This window comes from Bison bison, unplaced genomic scaffold, assembly GCF_000754665.1.
Source record: "Bison bison bison isolate TAMUID 2011002044 unplaced genomic scaffold, Bison_UMD1.0 scf7180017864384, whole genome shotgun sequence".
NCBI lineage: Eukaryota > Metazoa > Chordata > Mammalia > Artiodactyla > Bovidae > Bison > Bison bison.
The window spans coordinates 17,377,379-17,398,089 of NW_011494956.1; the positions used below are offsets into that span (position 1 = coordinate 17,377,379).

At 49.3% G+C, this 20,711-nt stretch overlaps 1 protein-coding gene across 1 annotated transcript in view; it reads left to right on the top strand.

Moving 5' to 3' along the window:
* The window catches only part of SLCO2A1 (solute carrier organic anion transporter family, member 2A1), a 91,875-nt gene that overhangs the window by 27,109 nt on the left and 44,055 nt on the right, over positions 1–20,711 (top strand). The window contains exon 2 of the mRNA XM_010858282.1: positions 18,084–18,221. Within this exon, the coding sequence (XP_010856584.1) occupies positions 18,084–18,221 (138 nt within the window). The remainder of the gene's footprint in view (positions 1–18,083; positions 18,222–20,711) is intronic.

Below are 20,711 nucleotides of genomic sequence, written 5' to 3' on the forward strand. Positions count from 1 at the left end.
GGGGATGACAGAGGATGAGATTGCTGGATGGCATCACTGACTCGAAGGACGTGAGTCTGAGTGAACTCCGGGAGTTGGTGATGGACAGGGAGGCCTGGTGTGCTGCGATTCATGGGGTTGCAAAGAGTTGGACACGACTGAGCGACTGAACTGAACTGAACTGGAAAAACCATAGCTTTGACTATATGGACTTTTGTCAGCAGCTTTACTTCCAAGGAGGAAGCATCTTTTAATTTCATGGCTGCAGTAACCATCCACAATGATTTTGGAGCCCAAGAAAATGAAATCTGTCACTGCTTCTACTTTTCCCCCTTCTGTTTGCTGTGAAGTGATGGGACCAAATGCCATGATCTTAGTTTTTGTTTTTTGTTTTTTTTAATGTTGAGTTTCAAGCCAGCTTTTTCACTCTCTTCTTTCACCCTCATCAAGAGGTTCTTTAGTTCCTCCTCATTTTCTGCCATTATAGTATCATCTACGCATCTCAGTTTGTTGATGGTTCTCCTGGTGATCTTGATTCCAGCTTGTGATTCATCCGGCCCAGCATTTTGCATAATGTACTTTGCATATATGTTAAATAAGCAGGGTGACAGTATACAGCCTTGTCATACTCCTTTCCCAATTTTAAACTTGTTGGTTGTTCCATGTCTGATACTAACTTTTGCTTCTTTACATGCCTACAGATTTCTCAGGAAAGATGTAAGGTGTTGTGTGTGTGGTGGTGTATGTGTGTACACATACCTCATCGTATTTACAAACTGCTCTAGAGGGGTTGAGCCCTGCTTAACCCATAATGATATTCAATAAACATTTGCTTATCACATTACTTCAAGTGTTCCTTCTGGGAGAAATTAGCAATAATGTACCCCTGTATCCCCTGCCCCCTCTAGCCCCCACTAAGATTTGTTAAAGCAAATAGACCAAGGGAATTGTAGACTGTGTCTGCACCTTTGCCAGAGGGAGGCACCGTTTCAGTCTTCATAAGGAGACACGGCATCCCATGAAGGTTAAGTCTTGACTTGTGTGTTTTTTGAACTAAGCAAGGTCTTTGGGAGCTGATCCGCTGTATAACCATGATGGCCCTGGGGTCACAATTGTGATGGTGTCAGAGAGAGAGGTCCACAGCTTCCTAAGGGGATGTGTCAGCAGGGGAGTAGCCTAAATAAGGGAAGCCATGTTCAAACAGAGCTTGACAAGGGGAATCAGGCCAGCAAGGAGGCAAGGGAAGGGGTGGGAGAATGTTCTAGGCATAAGGAAGCATACACAAGGACTCTGAACCTGGATGAAAAGGACCACATTCAAAGAGTAGATACAAGTTCAGTGTGTTGGGGCTGCTGAGCCAGGAGACCTCTTAAAGGTTTGCAGGCTGTGGGCTCTGGTTTAGAGCAAGTCTAGAAAAGCCAATCAGTCTGGAGTTCGGTCCTTCATAAGGTCCAGACAGTTTGGTGGGTAGACGTTTCTGGCCTGTGGAGAAATGCCTGAAGACTGACCTTGCTACTTGTGAGAATTTGCCCTCAGTGAAGGTGGCAGGACACCCTGCAAGACAGCTTCGAAAGGCAGGAGGGGAGGCAGTTTCACTTTGTGGAGACGAGGAAGGTCCCTCCATTCCACATGGGCTTCCTGTAACTACTTGGCTTCCACAGAGGAGAGGTCCACACGTTTAGGGAAAATTCTCATGGAACGTGAGTCAGGTCCCTCCAGGAATGGAGAGAATGTGGGAGAGCCTGGGGATAAGAAGGAGACACCCAGGTCAGGGGAGTGGAGCCCAGAGGCAGTCAAATCAAGGGTGGGAGGGGAAGAGGCATAGGAGCTTTGGCTGTCATGGTGTTTGTCCACAAAGGAAAACTATGAGCAATAAAAGAATTACGAAAACAGCTGGGTGAATTGGGAGGGACATGAACAGCTAAGAAAGCAACCTGCTTCCTCAGTCACCTGAAGAGTGGGTGAGTGCAGACTCTCTGAAGCTGGAGGAGGAAATGTAGTGGGCCCGAGAGAGGTTAAAGATGGTTTCTAGTAGGGTCAGCTGAGGACATCTGGGCCAGAGGGACAGGATTCTGTCATTTAACAGAGTGAAGAGGACCAAGGGAGTTGCAGGCATGCTTCTAGTGATTGCCAGAAATCCTTGGCTTGTAGCCACATCACTCCAGTGTCTTCTGCCTCCAGTGTCCTGTGTCTCCGGATCCAAATTTGCTCTTGTAAGGGCGCCTGTCATTGGATTAAGGCTCACCCTACTGCAGGATGACCTCATTGTAACTTGATTATATTTGCAAAGACCCTATTTCCAGTAATGTCACATTCACAATCACCAGGGGTTAGGCCTTTGACATATCTCTTTGGAGACACAATTCAGCCCATAATATCCAGCAAAGAGGCTGGGGACAGCACAGGTCATAGAAAGTGTCCCTAGCAGAGGCAGAGGGTGAAGAGAGAGGTAAGATCAGTCATGAAGATCATAAGATGCTGGGGGACATAAAGATCATAAAGATGCTGGGGGACCACATGGGGGACTGGAGGGGAGAGGGGCTTGTGGGGAGGGGAAGTGGCGGCCCATGGGGCATGATGGCGACAGATATTCTGGGTTCCCTGCCAGAGTTATCTGCAGGTAGCGTGGTTCCTTTGGGTTCGTATCCTTCATATTTTGACTGTCATCAATCAGTAGGGAATGGAGACCATCAGCTTCCACGTCCCTCTGGGGATCCCCAGGAGGTCAAGGGTGGGATCTGGATTTGTGCTCAGCACTTACAAAGGACACGTCATCCTCCTGATGCATCTGACAAAGCCTTTTCCTCCTGCCATGCTTCTACTAGCAGCCAGGAAAGCAGAAGGAAGTCATGCCACAAAGTGTAGCAATTGTGCTGTGTTGGGGCATCTGCCCTGAACATCTTGTCCTGCTGGCAGGGGCGGGCTGGAGTTTCCAGGGGGCTGCTGTCACTTTCAGATTGATGGGGTCTTGGAAGGAAATGGGCACGTGTGAGGACCACTGTGGTTGGGAATGGGCAGGGGAATGCTGGAGTGAGCAGGATGGGGCGTGAAGATGCTTCTATGCAGGAGAATGTTGCTGCCAGGGGCGGCCCATCGCAGGGGAGCATGCCTTTCTGTTGCTTGTGTACGGCTCTGGAACACTACAGCCTCAGGAGACGCTCTAACATCAGGTCAGCCAGTGAGGTGGACAGTGACAATGAGCAGACCCAGAGTCTTGGCGTCCATGCACGCCCATGTCCTGGCCTGTCCTGGTGGGCAGCCGGCCCACTCTTGTATCAGGCGTGTCTGCTGTCTTTGACTCTATTACAGGTTCTTCAAGCTTGGTTCTCAGATTTCCAGTGACTTTAATTGGGCGGGGTGTGCTGTGGTTTATCAGGAACTCGGTGGCCTCTGAGAGGGTGAGCATAGGCTTCCAGGCAGGGCTTCCCTGAGCGAGGATTCCTTCCTCGGCCTGCTGGGGCACCTACCATTCCCTATAGAACCTCAAACTCCTCGAGGGGCAGCCTCAGGGGGACACTCAGACCTGCCCCCCTTCACTGCTCAGTGTGACTCCAGTCTTTCTGTTAAAAAGCCTGGCAAGAGGGGACCATGAGTCCAGGGTTTCATTTTTCCAAATGGAGATGTTTGGGAGCTCTGATGTGCAGCTGGCCCTGGGTGTCACCCTGCTGACAGTGAAAGAATTAACAAGAATTTGCTAAGTAATTGATTTATCTCCTTGGGAGATAAATGGGCACAATAGAAGGAGAAAAGGAAAAAAAAAAACCCTATATCTTCAAGGAATTCACAATCTGCTTTAATAATTTTACATCTTCCTACTCGTGGCTTACAGGTGCTGATGTAACTGGTGGTTACATTCCCTGAAGTTCATTCTTTCCCGTTGATTTGTTTATCGTCAGATATTTGCCAAGCAGATCACCTCCTTCTCATAAAGTAGTAGCCAGCCGTGCTTTGCGGTCATTTCCCTCCTCCGCCCACTGGCTGGCGACGGCTCTGTGCTGGATGCCAGGATTGCCATAGGGCCCCAAACACGCAAGGTCGTTGTAATTGCAGTCTGGGCTCAGGGCCATGAAGGAAGAATGGAGAATGTGTGACAGGAGAGACATTCTTCACCATCATATAGATATGTGAGTAGAGGCTAAACAAGGGAGGCGGTGGGAATGAAGAGCCCCCTGCCCCAGACCCTGGTAGACAGAATGGGCCCCACCCCCAGAAGCTCTAAGGTAACACGTCATCTCACACAGGTGATGAGTTTTCCAGCCAGCTACAAATTTTACTGCCTGTTACCCCAGACCGTAGCTAGGGTAGTACGCAAGGAGAGGCCGTGGTGGCGGGAAGCTCAGCGAGGCCAGAGGTGGACGTGAGCTGGAACAGGGAGGCCCTGCAGGCTGGGGTGCTCTGCTTGATCTTGATCTGAGCTGGTGGAATTCCACTGGAGGGATTTTTCATGGGTCATGAGAGGCTCTGATCTCCATCTTCAGAAGATCACGCTGACTCTCCATGCGATTGTACTTCTGTAAAGTACAAACCCGGCAAACTACGTGAGCTGCTAGAGGACAGGCGATCACTACCCTGGAGGGGAAGCTGACTGAGAGGGTGCCGGAGGCTGTCTGGGAAGCTAGAAATGTTCTGTTTCTCGGTCTGCGTGCTGTCCCTCTGGCACTGTATCAAACTGACTTGTGCCTTTTTGCGGTGAATGTTATCCATTCTTCAAAGATCACTCTGGCTGCTGGCTAGAGAATCGATTGGAAGGAGGAAGGAGTGGGCTTCAGGAAAGCATAGACCCACCTGACCAGTAGTGGCCAGGTGGGCCTGCCAGCCTCTGGATGGAGGGTGGCAGTGGAGGCGGAGACACAGCATGGCCTGGAGCCTTGGTTTGAAGGTGAATCCGCAGGAGGCAGTGTAGGGTAACGTGGTCGTTTGAATTTCAGATACTGGTTGTTGGGAGTAAAGTCAAACCGTGTGGGAAGTAGGGGGTTGAGGTGGGAGGTCTGCAGTCTAGCATGGACTGGAGGCTTTGGCATGCCACGAGGGTGAGCTGTTTGGTGGATGAGCAGGATGCCCATGGGGTGTGTGTGTGCAGAGAGACAGACAACGGGGCTAAGGATGGAACAGAAAGAGCTCCCACAGGAATTTCTACGGAGGAACACTTACAGAGACTGCATGAGCTCGGGAAGCAATGGCATCAGAGATGCTGAGGGAAACAAGACTGTCAGGTGCTGCAGGACTTAGGTAAACCTGTCATCGGATTTGGCACTGGGTTTGGCAGTTAGGTAACCAGCTATCTTGATGAAGACAGCTTCAGTGGTGCCTTTTTTGCCCAAACTCTCATGCGATCAGGGTGCTGGGTGGAGCAGAATGATGGTGTCACTTGGCGTACCTTGGGTGCTACCATTTACCAACTGTATGATAAGAGCATTTTGTAAGCTTAACTGAACCTCAGCTCCCTCGTCCTTAAACCAGCAGAATCGTATTTGCCTCTCAGGGGTATGAGGATTCACTGTATGCAGCAGGTATTTATTAGACATCTATTATATGCCAGATGGGGAAGGCAATGGCACCCCACTCCAGTACTCTTGCCTGGAAAATCCCATGGACAGAGGAGCCTGGTAGGCTGCAGTCCATGGGGTCACGAAGAGTCGGACACAACTGAGCGACTTCGATTTCACTTTTCACTTTCATGCATTGGAGAAGGAAATGGCAACCCACTCCAGTGTTCTTGCCTGGAGAATCCCAGGGACGGGGGAGCCTGGTGGGCTGCCGTCTATGGGGTCACACAGAGTCGGACACAACTGAAGCAAATTAGCAGCAGCAGCAGCAGCAGCAGCATGTGCCAGATACTCAGCCAGATGCAGAAGATACAGATCAAAAACAAGCAGACAAACTAATCATTACACAAACAAGGTGATGTGAGGAGAACTGCCCTTCATGCTTCCCTGTGGCCGTGAACCAGCCTTCTTGGGCAGAGGGGTCCCTCCTTCCTGGCCAGCTTCCCAGGATCCTGGGCTCTTCCAATACATGCTTCCACACCCTACTTTCTCTCTGAAAAACTCACTTCCCCTTCCTTGAGAGCAGGAAGGGAAGGGCTTAATCTGCAAACCCTTCAGGGAGGTGAGGGAAAATATTAACATCCCATCTTGTTTTACAAAGAATAGGAAGAATATAAAATAGGTGAAGTTTCTATATTAATACAGTATGAGTGGTGTCTTCCTGCCACAAATGGATTCAAAGTTTCCCGAATGGCGCCTTATTTCACCTAACAAATTACTCTTGTGCCAACTTCCAAAAAAAAGACAAATGGTACTTGTTTTCCAAGAAGGAAAGCTTTTCTGACTTAAAAAATAAAAGTGACTTTGGAAATTTCTAGAGAAGAATTTGGACACATACTTACATAAATGTCAATGATAATTTTGTTTCAAAGTTTTTATTTTTCTGGGAACCCTTGAGCACCATGGTTCTAGTTAATCTAAAGACTAAATCACAGACTAAATTCATTTAGTCTGTGTGCTCATGTTTCATCTCTTCCAGAATTTTTTTAAATCTACGATTTCTGAAGCCCACGCCACATGTCCTGGTCACCTTGGGCCATCTCTCGCCCTTCGCTCTTTCATCCTCCTTCACAAATGCCACCAGGAGAGTCTAGACATCTGACTTCCTCGTGTCTGGGGCTGAGCTTCAGACAGTCACCACCAGGGAAAAGCCAAAGGAAATCAACTGCAGCCAAAAGTGTTTGAAGATTTCTGGTATCACTGCAGTGTCCCTTCCGCTGCCACGGAAATCCACATGTTTCTTTATAGATAGTGCTGATTTTTGTACATCCAAGGGCCCTCAGGATTCAGTCCTATCAAAGGCCTCTCCTAGTCACAATAACAACAAAAACTAGAGAATTATGTGGCTTGGGGCTTGCAGTGTCCTGTTCAATTTTCTCTTACCTAGAGGCCTTTAGGCGAGATTTTTTTTTTCTAAGCGAGTGGACTAAACTAAAAAATGGCTGGAAGATCCTGATCTAACCCAATTCCTTGGCGATCTGGATTGGAGAGGTCCTTGGCCCACCCCACACCCCCACCAAGCAGTGTGACCCATGGGAGAGACCACTGAAGTGCTGTGGTCCTCTGGGCTTGCTGTGGCATCTGGTGGACTCCCGGCCTCCACTGAAGCTCCAGTCCTCCGGAGAGCAGCTCCCACAGACCTCCGATGGCCGTTTGCGGTCGCATGAGGAGAACCTGCCAGACAGTAAGGTCATGGTGTGGAGAGCAAAAGCTAGTGAGAGGGTGCTGGGCAGAGACGCCTAGGGGCCTCCCCGATGGGCAGAATCAGAGTCTCAGCTCTCCAGACTGGCCACTGCCCTTTTACGGAACAAGGAAGCCGTGAGGGGAATCTGTGTTGTTCTTTTTAGATTGTTCTGATTTTCAAACTTCCCAGAGCACCCAGGACCATGTCTTATCAAAGGCTTTGTCTAGTTTATGATAATACGAAAGATACTACTACAGGTACCTTCCGTGACTACCTCCCGCTTGGACCCTGGGCTGGCTATTTTGAATCTCTGAGCTTTATCTTGTTCAGGCATTCTTCCCACGTGGGAATGTACCTGATTTCCTGAATCACTTCTTAAAAGACATATTCCCCTTTGGGGCCACTGAACCATGGTTTGGATCCAAAGTCACACCCTGCTGAAGGTACAGGAGGGTAAGCAGGCGGATGGGGCTGAAGGAGGCCTTCACTCCATGACCCATCTTTGCTTTGCTTCCCTTCTTGACAGGACAGGGGCAAGATTCCCCTCTCCCCTCCAGCTCAGAGGAGCCAACCCACAGACCTCCTTTCCTTTCAGATGCTGCCTCTTTGAGGTCATTGGGAACACCGGAAGTCACCTTTTCTGAGTTTCCTTCTTTGTTCCTATTGCATTAGGACCTCTTGAGCCTGGAGTCTCACCTCCCAGATCTTATCCATTGGGTGAACTTCCAACCAGGACTGAGAATGGGCTATGAGAGTAAAGACACTAAAAAAAAATAGAAATATTTAGGTGGAGATGGAGAGACACCCTAAGCCAGCACCACTTTCCAGCCATGTGACTTCTGTTGGAGATAGACTGACCACTTTGGAAAATCCTAGTCAAATGAATGAGGTGTCAGGATGCATGAGTATCCTAGGGGTGAGGGAGGGAAGGTTTTGGAGAAGAGCCTGGGCACACTTCTTGGCTTGACTACTTAGGCCCCTGACAAGTACATATGCCTTTTTTTTCCCTTTGAAAAAGTGAGGACAGAATTATTAATTTGTTTACTGGACTTAGCATCAGGAGGTGGGTTTGGTTCATAATTCAAGATGGCAGGCTCAGCATGTGTTTGTCTCCCTTCATCTCTAATACCCTCGTTAGGATAAGAGCAATGAATTAAAAAATTATGAGAACTAATAACAGAAAAAAGAAAAGTACAGGAATTATGAGTGGATGAAACACCCCCAAAATTTCAGTAAGATGGAGAGTGGTTGGAAAGTATCAATAGATGAGACAAAGTGGAGGAGAGTGGACTCTTAAGTGCATGTGTGGGGCTGATAGTGGGGGAGCCCCTGGACTTGGAACTTGGCACAGTCATGGAGAGCTGCAGGTTCAGAGTGGGCAGGGATGGAAGAAGGAAGAGATGACAGACAAGTGGAGCTGGACCTGAGGGGTTAATACAGCGCAGCCCTTTACCTTAGGCTTCTCTCCATGCCTTGAGGGATCGTCAGCTGGTGTGGGTGGGCACCCAGAGGGTAAGCCCCACTGCTGGCTCCAGGCTTGCTTGCCACAAAGTGAAGTATTTATATCCAATAAGGATATAAATACTGATAGAACTATTAAAAGTTGGGGGGAAGAGGGAGAGAGAGGGGACCTGAATAAGTGAGCTAAATCCTCTTCTATTGTGGCACACAGTCAAAAGTGATAAATCAAGAAATTGCAAAACAAGAATATTATTTTGAGATATGTGGATGTAATCGACAGAAACACTAAAAAGAGTATGTCCCTGGACTGTAGTACTTGAGGTAGCCTACAGTTGAGCATAGGGCTGGCCTTGTCATTCTTAGTCCTTCCACGTGACAATTAAAAAAAAAAAAATGTGCATGTGATACATTGAATTCAAAATAAAAGAAAAAAGTGAAAATAAATGTAAGTGGATTGTGATTAAGTAGGAGGGATCCCAGCTGACCATGAAAAGGGGCTTCTGAATGGCAATGTGGCTCAAACCCAGCTGGGTTGTCACTGTGGCTGGGCAGCTCTGGTGCTGCCCAAGGGATGTGCGAGCCTCCAGCTGTTCCTGCCTCCCTGCCCCAGTCCACTTCAACCTGGTGAGGAGGATCAACAAGGATTCTGGGGCCAGATCTTATCCCACACAGGTTGGAGGGACTAAAGCAAGTGGTACCTCTAAGACTCCTCTCCGACAGGAGAACTGTGAGCAGCCATCCTCTGAGCTCTGCCTGCACTGCTGGGCTGGGCCAGAGTAAGGTTTCCCTGAGCTCTTCTTTACTCTTTCTTCTCAGTCTTCCTCCTTCCTTCCTTCCTTCCAAATAGCTCCATTTAGACTACTGACATCTGCTGTTTAAGGATGGGAACATCCTTGATCTAAACTGGGAGGTCACAGCCAGTGTCCCAGTCCAGTCCCATCTCCTGCTCCTGAATGGCTTTCTTCCCACTCCTGGTTCCCATAAGTGTGTTAAACTATCTCAGAGACATCACATCCTGGTGAGCCTAAGGCATCGGCTGAATTTTCTAGAGTTTTGCCTTCATCGGGATGCATGTGGACAAAATCAGACTTGGTTGACAGCAGAGTCAGTGATTAGATGGGTAGTAATCCTGTGAGGACCACATTTCAGAAATTCTTCTAGTGTCCCTATAATTCCAAGTAGGTGCTTCAGATCATAGTTCTCTGTTTAGTTCAGAAAAGAATGTCATGAACCTGCATAGCAGAAGAAACAATGGCTGGGCTGCACTTTGACCTTTTCCTTTCATCCCGAGCTCTAAGGGTGTCACTGTCTGTCCTAACAGTTTACCCTCACAGTCTGATTATTTACTTACACAGAGCTCTGCAGTTTGGCTGGGGCCTGGGGTTCCACTCTGAACCTTCACTTGGTGTCTCAGCATCTTTCAGCCATTCTTAGCTCTTTGGCAAAGGTGGTAAAAAGAGTCATCTCTGTTAGAAGGAAGATCTTCATGACCACTCCAATCTCTCTGCTTCCTTCCTGTCTGAATTTCCTCTCCATGTTTGTTAAGATTGGAAAAAGAATAGAGCTGTGAACGTGAACAGTTAGATGTTTTAGAGCTTCCTGTCCACCACACCCTGCAAGAATGTTGTTCCCTTGCATTAACTTTCCCTTCGTACTTCCTTCTACAAGATGTGCCTGAAGACTTGTATAGTTTTAACACACACACATTTAAATATCTACTTGGATTTTGATGGTTTCAAAGTGAACTCTTTAACAGATTTATTCCAATGACACTGCCAACGCTCATAGTTTAAAAAAAAAATACTGTTTGTGGAATTCCCTTCAAAGCCTCAGAAGATTATTTTGAATACCTTGCTGGTTGCAAATCATTTTGAAATTAAATTTTCCTTAAATCAACTTTATTGAGGTATAGTTTACATATTATAGGGCTTCCTTGGTGGCTCAGATGGTAAAGAATCTGCCTGCAATGCAAGGGACCTGGGTTTGATCCCTGGATTGAGAAGATCCCCTGGAGAAGGGAATGGCAACCCACACCAGTATTACTGCCTAGAGAATTCCATAGACAGAGGAACCCAGTGGGCTACAATGTGTGACCCATGAGGTCACAAAGAATCACACACGACTGAGTGACTAACACTTCATTTCACTTTACATAATAAAGTGCACAGATTTTAAATGATTGATGAGTTCCTTTAGACTGATTAAAAGCAATGCTGAAAGGGAATTTTATAATGATTGAGGACAGACCTTTGGAACAAACCTGCAGCTTCCCAAATGGCTCCTCTGATGGACATATATTCTGGAAGAGAGTTCATCAGTTAGACTATTTAAAGACCTATTCATTCACTTGACAATGAATGAGCCCCAATTAAGGACTAGGCATTGTTCCAGACAAGAAGACATGGCATCTTAAAAAGCACACATCATTTTTCCTCTGTGAATTCTTCTGGATTTTGGTGGGGTGATGACCATAAGTGATAAATGTGTGATGTAATTTTAGGAAGCAATTCCGTTCACTTCAGTTGCTCAGACGTGTCTGACACTTTGCGACCTCATGGACTGCAGCACACCAGGCTTACCTGTCCATCGTCAACTCCCAGAGCTTGCTCAAACTCATGTCCATTGAGTCAGTGATGCCATCTAACCATTTCATCCTCTATTGTTCCCTTTTTCTCCTGCTTTCAATATTTTCCAGCATCAGGGTCTTTTCTAATGAGCCAGTTCTTCGCATCAGGTGGCCAGAAGTATTGGAACTTCAGCTTCAGCATCAGTCCTTCCAATGAACATCAGGGTTGATTTCCTTTAGGATTGACTGGTTTGATCCCCTTGCCATCCAAGGGACTCTCAAGAGTCTTCTCCAACACCACAGTTCAAAAGCATCAATTCTTCAGCACTCAGCCTTCTTTATGGTCCAACTCTCACATTTATACATGACTACTGGAAAAACCATAGCTTTGACTAGACGGATTTTTGTTGGCAAAGTAATGTCTCTGCTTTTTAATATGCTTTCAAGGTTTATCATAGCTTTTCTTCCAAGGAGCAAGTGTCTTTCAATTTCATGGCTGCAGTCACCATCTGCAGTGATTTTGGAGCCCAAGAAAATAAAGCCTGTCACTGTTTCCATTGTTTCCCCGTCTATTTGCCATGAAGTGATGGGGCCGGATGGCATGATATTAGTTTTTGAATGTTGAGTTTTAAACCAGCTTTTTCACTCTCCTAGGAAGTAATAACGCTATAAAAAGGGGAAAAAAGTGGAGTGAGGAGACAGAAAATGCTGGTGGGCTATTTTAAAAAGATAATACAGCCATGTAATAGATATTTATTTTCTTTTCCTTTTGTGAAGAAATCTCAAGACCCAGATTCTACCATTAGCTACTTTTAAAAGGGATGTGGAATCCTTCCATAAACTATATTCTGCAGAATGCTAGAGTCTGTAGACATTTCATATATATACAGGGGGTCACATGGCTAAAGAAACCATGGAGAAAGTTGGGTAAAACAAAGCTAAAAGCAAGTCTTTACTGAAGGTTTTCTTAGAGACTTTAATATTCTGATACGAACTGTAAATATTCACAAGGAAGGATGGTAGCATGCAAAGTTTTCCAAACTTTTTTGTCCTGGGAATCCTTTCAACTTGGAGCATCTCAAACAAGTGGTGACCTGCCTAACACATTGTGGGAAACTCTGTCCTAGAGTTTTCATGCTGCAGGAGATGGGAAAGCAACAGAGAGGTTCAATTATTTGGGCAGGAGGAGTGAGAGGTGGAAGCCTGGGCTTATTAGCTATCTCTCCAGAATGTGGAGCACACGCTGTGGGTCAAGCAGGTCTCTAGGGCTTTAAACACAGACCCTTTTATGCAAACCTCCCAAGACAGCAGGAGTAGGTATTGTCAAAGCTCTTGTTTGCCAGTGGGAAAACTGCTGTCAGAGGGTCCAATACATAGTCAGAGGTCACACCATTCATTACAGAGTCAGGATGTGAGCTTCAGCTTGTTTGAGTCCCAAAACCCAACTATCAAATCCCACGACACCATGTTGTCTAAATGGTAGTGGAGGATGGGTTGCAAACCCTTGAGCAAAGCTTTCCTTCTCCCACCAGTCCGTCTGCTTATGCTCATAAGCCCCACAGTCTCACAAGGGATGGATTTCTATCTGCCCTGTATGGTGTCAAGTGTTTGCTGCTCCATATTACACTGGCCATGGAGCTGCTACTGCTGCTGCTAAGTTGCTTCAGTTGTGTCCGACTCTGTGCGGCCTCATAGATGGCAGCCCACCAGGCTCCTCCATCCCTGGGATTCTCCAACCAAGAACACTGGAGTGGGTTGCCATTTCTTCTCCAATGCAGGAAAGTGAAAAGTGAAAGTGAAGTCGCTCAGTCATGTCCGACTCTTCGCGACCCCATGGACTGCAGCCTACCAGGCTCCTCTGTCCATGGGATTTTCCAGGCAAGAGTACTGGAGTGGGGTGCCATTGCCTTCTCCAGGCCATGGAGCAGGCACTTGATAACTTCCAGTAGCCTCAGTCCTGTCCATGTAAGCTCAGTAGTGAAACCAGATGGCTGTGACCTTGAGCAGCTCTGGACAGAAATCTACTGGAATCTTCTCTCTACTTCTATCTCTTTACCCGCATCTTCTCCCCACCTTTCCTTCCCCTGAAGCCACAGATCTCATTCCTCTTCATCTGCTGAGTCCACTGGAACCTGGGGTCTCAGATACACACCAGCACTTCCACTGGGGCGCCTGTAAGGGACCCCAACCCGACAGGGCTGCAGTGAGTGAAAGCTGGCAGTGCAGTAGGCTCTGCTGGGGTGTGAAGTGAGAAAGGCGCCCTCTAGCTCTAGGTGGAGACTTCGACGTCGTGTCTGAAGGGATTTTTGTATTTACTGGAAAAAGCAAAGACGTATCTTTCAGGAAAAGATCTGAGACAGATTTTTTTCTCCACCATCCTCACCTTTCTCTCCTCAGACTGCTAGGGAACCAAGTAGAGATTGTGTGTGCTTCATCCCTCAGTCAGGTCCGACTCTGCAACCCCATGGTCTATAGCCCACCAGGCTCCTCTGTCCATGGGGGTTCGCCAGGCAAGAATACTGGAGTGGGTTGCCATGCCCTCTTCCAGGGGACCTTCCTAACCCAGGAACCGAACCCAGTTCTTCCGCATTGCAGGCAGATTCTTTACTGTCTGAGCCACCAATCAGCTGCTCGAGTAGAGATCAATCAGTCCTGTTAATTCATTACTGATTTGCTTAGAGGGAGACTGGTGTTTTTGAACTTTATCTGCAGTAACTTGGGTGTTCCAAACTTGAACTCCTGTCCTCTCTCTCCATCTGCACCTCCTCCTGGGCCCCCGTCTCACGCACAGCCTTGACCCCTTCCTGGCCCTCAGGCTGGAAACTCTGCCCCTTTTCTTCCACCTCAAATCAAGAACAAGAGCCTTGTCAATTTAACCTCTGCAGGAGCCTCTAAGCTGCCACTCCCTGCCTCCCCACTGCCCTGGACATTGGCCCAGCCCTCAGTGTCTCTCCCAGGCTGCTCTAACAGCCCTCAGCCCTCTTCTGGATGCCACCCTGAATGCCAGTCACATGCCAAGTCATCCGGAAGCCTCTGTGCAGAAGTCAGCATCAGGTGCCAGGACTTTCGGAAGCTACTTTGAACTGGACACATAGCTGAGCCCTGTGCTGGGCAAGGGAAGCATTGAAGGGTTATCCAGACAGAGATGGGAAAGATGATTTTGTAAAGACTGAGCAGAGATGCAGACAGTGAGTGTGTGCTGTGGGGTAGTGTGTGACCTTGATGAAGTTTGAAGGACAAGAGGTTCTAGCTCTAGTGTACATAACAAAGCAGCCCTAAACTTAGTGCTTAAAACAGAGGCAACATTTAGTTTGCTCATGGATCTGCCCTCTGTGGAAGGCTTGGTGGGTATAGCTCACCTGTCATTGAAGGCTGGAATCCTAAGCTGGCTACAGGCTGAAACTTTAACTGGATTTATAGGCTGGAACATCACCATGTGGATTCCCCCATGAGTAGGGAAGAGGGGCTTCCTTATAGTGTGATGTCTGGAGTCTAAGTTTCCATGAAAGAGCTGGGGGATTCACTATTAACTTTCAAGACTTAACCACAGAGGTCACAGAGCCTCACTTCTGCTTCCTTCTCTTTTTCAGAAGCAAATAGGTCAGATTGACCCATATTGAAAGGAAGAGAACGCAGATGCCACTTCTTGATGGATGAATGTGATTGTCACATTGTAAGGGGTGTATGTGGGACAGGAGACATTGGTGTAGCCATCTTTGTAAAACATGATCCACCCAGCAGACTAGGGAAAAGAGGCAGTCAGAGTCCAGGACCCGTAGCATCATGGATGACTCTCCAAAGGGCATTGGTTTTCATCTTGTGAAAAGTGGGGAGCCAGTGAGAGGTATTAATCTGGGTGTAACTGGCTCACATTGCTGTTTGATAAAGCTCTTCCTGGAGTGATGAGATGGAAGACTGGAAGGCGGCAGACAGGAGATCTGTGATAGGCTGTTGAAGGAATCTGGCGGAGATAAGAGAGGGAGGGCCTGAAGCCAGACATAATCTGGAGGTGAGGGCAGGTCAAATGCAAGAGGCGCCAGATGAAATCACAGTGGCACCAAATGTCAGAGGTGAGGACCGTGCATCCAGGAGGATTTCCGGTTTCTGGCTTAGGGCACTGAGCAAACATGATGGGCAGTGAAGGAAAAACTGGAGAGGTTTCTGGGGGGAGGACATTGGACCCTATTTAGGAAGTGATTAGTCTGGGGGAGGGGTTTGAGAATGTCCATATGGACACGTCCAGCACAACGTGTGATGCCCTTGAGTGTAAAAACCCTGGGGGACATTCTGGAGCATAGTCTGAGATGTGGGCACCACAAAGGGGGTTTCCAGTGCACATGCACAGAAAGGGCACCGTCCAGGGACGGTGACTACAGACAATTTGAGTGGGGCAGGTTGGGGGGCATTAACCTTCAGGGGGTAATCAGAAGAAGATAATCTGGTAAGGCATCCAAGACTAAATTGCCTGTATCCTGGACGTAGCAGGTGCTGCGGGCTTAGTGCCAGGCTCTCCAGGTGCCTGGCATGCCCGGTTCTGGGCCTGCCTCTCACACAACGGAGTAGCCATGGCAGGTTCCTGCCCTCGTGAGCCCTTGGTCTCCCCAGCTCTGAGGCGCTAGGATTTCCCGCCTCTCTCCCTCTCTGAACTTCTATTTCCCCATTCGTAAGAGAGACTGCCATTTTCCAGAGTGCCTTTATCACAAAATGTGGAGAATTCCAGTACACGAAAAGAAGCAGAGCTGAGCCTCCCTGAGGAGGCAGGGGTGGTGAGTGGACAGGCTTCCTTCTGCCACCCATGAGGCAGATGGCTGTGACCTTGAGCAGCTCTGGACAGAAATCCACTGAAACCTTCTACTCACTTCAGTCTCTTTACCCGGCAGTCTCTTTACTTCTGCCCACCTTTCCTTCCCCTGAAGCCACAGATCTCATTCCTCTTCATCTGCTGAGTCCACTGGAACCTGGGGTCTCAGATACACACCAGCACTTCCACTGGGGCGCCTGTAAGGGACCCCAACCCGACAGGGCTGCAGTGAGTGAAAGCTGGCAGTGCAGTAGGCTCTGCTGGGGTGTGAAGTGAGAAAGGCGCCCTCTAGCTCTAGGTGGAGTCTTCCACGTCGTGTCTGAAGGGATTTTTGTATTTACTGGAAAAAGCAAAGACGTATCTTTCAGGAAAAGATCTGAGACAGATTTTTTTCTCCACCATCCTCACCTTTCTGTCCTCAGACTGCTAGGGAACCAAGTAGAGATTGTGTGTGCTTCATCCCTCAGTCAGGTCCGACTCTGCAACCCCATGGACTGTAGCCCACTAGGCTCCTCTGTCCATGGGAGTTCTCTAGGCAAGAATACTGGAGTGGATTTCCAAGACCTCCTCCACAGGATCTTCCCAACCCAGGGACTGAACCCAGTTCTGCAATGCAGGCAGATTCTTTACCAGCTGAGCCACCAACACTGCTTCTGCCCTCTCTCCCTGGCTTCAGTGTCTCCTAGCTGATCCTGGCTTCTGACCTCTCAGCCCATCCTTCTTCCCTCTAACTTTGATTTGCATCACTGAGGGACAGTGTAAATTCCACGAGGCCCGCTGTTCTGGGGTGGAGGCCACAGCCTCCTCCTCCCAGGAGCCCAGGTGCAGTTAGATCTTCCCTTGACTTAGTGAAATTCAGGCCAACACAGGCAGCTTCTGAGATGGGTTGAAAAGACGGCAGACCAGGAGGGGAGTGGCAGTGCTTGGACAAGTGTCTGGTTTTGTGGTGTGTTGGCCACCTTGATTTGGATGTATGAGCAGGCAGCTTGGGCTGCACCCTGGGCTTCCAGAGGCTTTACATTGACAGGTTGGAGAGGAGACGTCAGTTCTGACCCCGAAGCCTAGAGTGGGGCCCCTGTGGATGGCTGGCTTGGCTTAACAAGGAAATAGAAATGAGGGTGGATCCCTCTTGCTTTCCTGAGATGCCAGCCCTTCCAGTGAGGGAAGAGCTTTGGCAGACTAGGAGACAGACTGGCACCCCGCCCTTCCCTGAAGGACAAGTGCTGTCCTCAGAAGGGGCACCTCCAGGGGGTTTGGGGCTCCGAGCCTGCTCTCAGCCCAACAGCCAAGAACCCAGGAGCGCTGAGCGTGCAGCCAACTCCAGATGCCACGATCCCTCTCCACCCTTGCCACTGTGTATCTGCCCTGGTCAACCACGGAAAGCACATTTGCTTGTCACATTTACTCACACCCACAGGACCAGGCCTATGGGACAGGGTGGGATGCCTTTCCCAGGCCTTTATCTTCATCCAGAGGAGGAGCCAGCATCGGCACAAACACCTCGTATAAGAAGAGGTGGTAGCAAGCTGGGCTGGTGTGTTCACTGAATCGGCCTGGGTGAGAGCCCACCTGCAGCCTCACTGGGGTATGAGAAGGGAGTCTGGGGGGATGGGTGTCGATGGGGAAGGGGAATGGAGGCCCGGTCAAGAGGTGTGGAGCAATGTGACCCCCCTGCTTGTTTGTGACATGAATGGGCTGGGAGGGGGACCCTCAACCTTCATGGGACCCAGGAGGAAGGGCAGAGCTATCAGAGAAAAATCTGATCAGTCAGACCTTTAAGGATGCTTCTCCAACCCTGCGGTTTTCCTGCTGTGTGAAAAGAATGGCTGAAATGATGGGAATGACTGCCATGCCTTGACCAAGGTCAGAGATGAAACGGGTCTGAGGATGACAGCATTTCACTGGGACCACCTGATGGAGAACGTGTTCCCAACGAACAAGGGAGGGAATGGGTCAGGCTGCTGGGCCTCTGTGCCCCAGAGGGGAGAGCGGAAGTGGGCAGCAGGGCTCACTGTCCAGCGGCCTCACTGCCCAGTCTCCTCCCAGGTGTTCGTGCTGTGCCATGGCCTCCTGCAGCTCTGCCAGCTCCTGTATAGTGCCTACTTCAGGAGCAGCCTCACCACCATCGAGAAGCGGTTTGGCCTCTCCAGTTCTTCGTCAGGCTTCATCTCCAGCTTGAATGAGGTAAGCAGGATGCTCGAGTCCATCGGAACCTACCCAAGCATCACTGTGCTCACGGGACCCAGCAGGGGGCTCTGGAGGAGCAGGTCAGGGCAGGGGGCACACGGGGGATGGAGACAGCCAGATACACTTCCCCTGGCACCAAGCACTGAGCTGAGAGCCTCCAGAGTTACCTGACCTCCTCACCACTCCCCTGCGAGTGGGTGATCTGCACCTCCTCCAACAGGTGAGGGCACTGGGGTTCAACAAGGTCAGCAGCTTGCCCGAGGTGTGCAGGCCTGCTGCCTCCAAACTCCGTGCCTCTGGTTGAGTTCTGCGACCACCTACCAGTTTACATGGCCTCCGTCCATCCCCATCCAGGGGAAGATGAGCCGCAGGATGCAGGTGGGGAGCAGCTCTTGGAGGCCAACTCAATGGCCTTGACTCCCAGACAGGGTCACAGGTCTATGACTTCCTGTCTTTCCTTTCCATGAGGCCCACTGTTCTGGGGTGGAGGCCACAGACTCCCCCTCCCAGGAGCCCAAGTGCAGTTAGGTCTTCTGTTGACTTAGTGAAATTCAGGCCGACGCAGGGACTCTCATGGGCAGCTTCTGAAATGAGCTGAAAAGAAGGCGGGAGGTCTCCCAGCGGCCCCTAACCACCATCATTCCGGCCAGCTCATCCCCCAGCCAGCTCCCTGCTGGAAATGCCCCTTTACCCTTCAGTCCTGTGCCCCCCCAGGCGCTCACAGGAGAGCCCCTCAGGAACCCTCCCCACCACCCCAGGGCAGATCCCCCTGCAGTCCTCACAGGAGGACTGCCTTCACAGAGGTCATGTCTTTTAGGCAGAAAGCCTACCCGATCCTGGTGGCCACACCAGATCAGAGCCCAGGTCTGTCTGACGGCCACCACCCCAGACCTCCCTCTGATCCCCAAAGCCCCTCTTCTACAACCCCCGCCCTGCCCTTTGTCCACCAGCCCTGCTCTGCTCAAAAGCTAGTCCCCAGACACACTGCTGGAATCTCTACTGCTGCCTCTCTTGACACGCGCGCTCTGCCTCCCTGGACTTCCTCCACTGTGATGGGCACACCCTTGCACACATGCAGCCCTGGGACCCATCAGTCATGCCTGCTGGCCTCATGGGCCTCAGATCCTCCTCTGAGCTCCCAGGCCCACGTGATATTTTCACTGTTTTCTGGATGTCTAATTTCTCTTTCCCAAACTCAGATGAGTTTTTCAACAATCAGGTTTTAGATATCCCTATGGGCATTGTTCGAAGCAAATATAAGAAAGTTAATTCCTTGAACCTAACAATCCTGTGTGTGTGCTTTGTATGAAAATGTGCATCTCTCTGTGTGTATATCTGTTTCTACATGTGTCTGAATCTTTGTGTGTGTCTGTGTATGATGTGTGTGTCTGTGATCTGTGAGTATATTTGTGTATCTGTCTGTGTGTACTTGTGTATCTGTGTGTGTCTGGATGTGTATCTGTGTGTGTTGAAGGCAAGTGAATGGGTGAATGTGTGGAGTAGGTAGGATAGGAACTCAGCCAAAGGGTCTTCAACAATCCCACTGATTCTTTTTTTTTTAATTTTTTGAAAAATTTATTATTTACTTATTTGGCTGCACCATATCTTAGTTGTGTCATGTGGACCCTTTGATCTTCATTGCAGCATGAGGGATCTTTATCTGTGGCATGTGGAATCTAGTTCCCTGATCAGGGATCAAACCCAGGCCCCCTGCACTGGGAGTATATGGAGTCTTAACCACTGGACCATCAGGGAAGTCCCAATCCTATTGATTCTGACCCCAGCATTTAAAAACAGACTAGGAAAGTAGGGGTCTTACTGGGAGAGCAGAGGGCAGCCAAATAAGATGGAGCTTCATGGTCAAGCTCGAGGCTCCCAGCTATTGGGATGGGCAGCAAGGAACTGGCCTGGCTTCTTGAACAGAGTCAGGGCTGGGTGTATAGTCAGTGAAGATGAACCCTCTGGAGAGGAGCCTGGGAGACACCTGAGGTAGAAGACGGTGCATCCTGAAGTCAGATGGCTAGGAGGCCTTCACTAAGCCTGGCTTGAGCAGCTAGGGGAGAAGAGGGCCCTGGTGATCCTGCAAAAGAAGAAAAGACAGGATTTGGTAGCTGCTTGAGCACAGGATTGAAGGCTAAGTGAAGTGAAAGTTGCTTAGCTGTGTCTGACTCTTTGCAACATCATGGACTACACAGTCCATGGAATTCTCCAGGCCAGAATACTGGAGTGGGTAGCCTTTCCCTTCTCCAGGGGATCTTTCCAACCCAGGGATTGAACCCAGGTCTCCCATATTGCAGGCAGATTCTTTACCAGCTGAGCCACAGGGGGATTGGAGGCACCACAGACCAAAAGGCAGCTGCCTATCAGAAGCATGAGGGGTGTGAGAAAGAAAAGGCCTGGTGGAGGGGAAGGCAAACCCATCTGATTGCCTGGAGTGTGCAGCCAGCTTCCAGAGGTGGGAGCCTGCACGCTGCAGGCCAGTCTCCA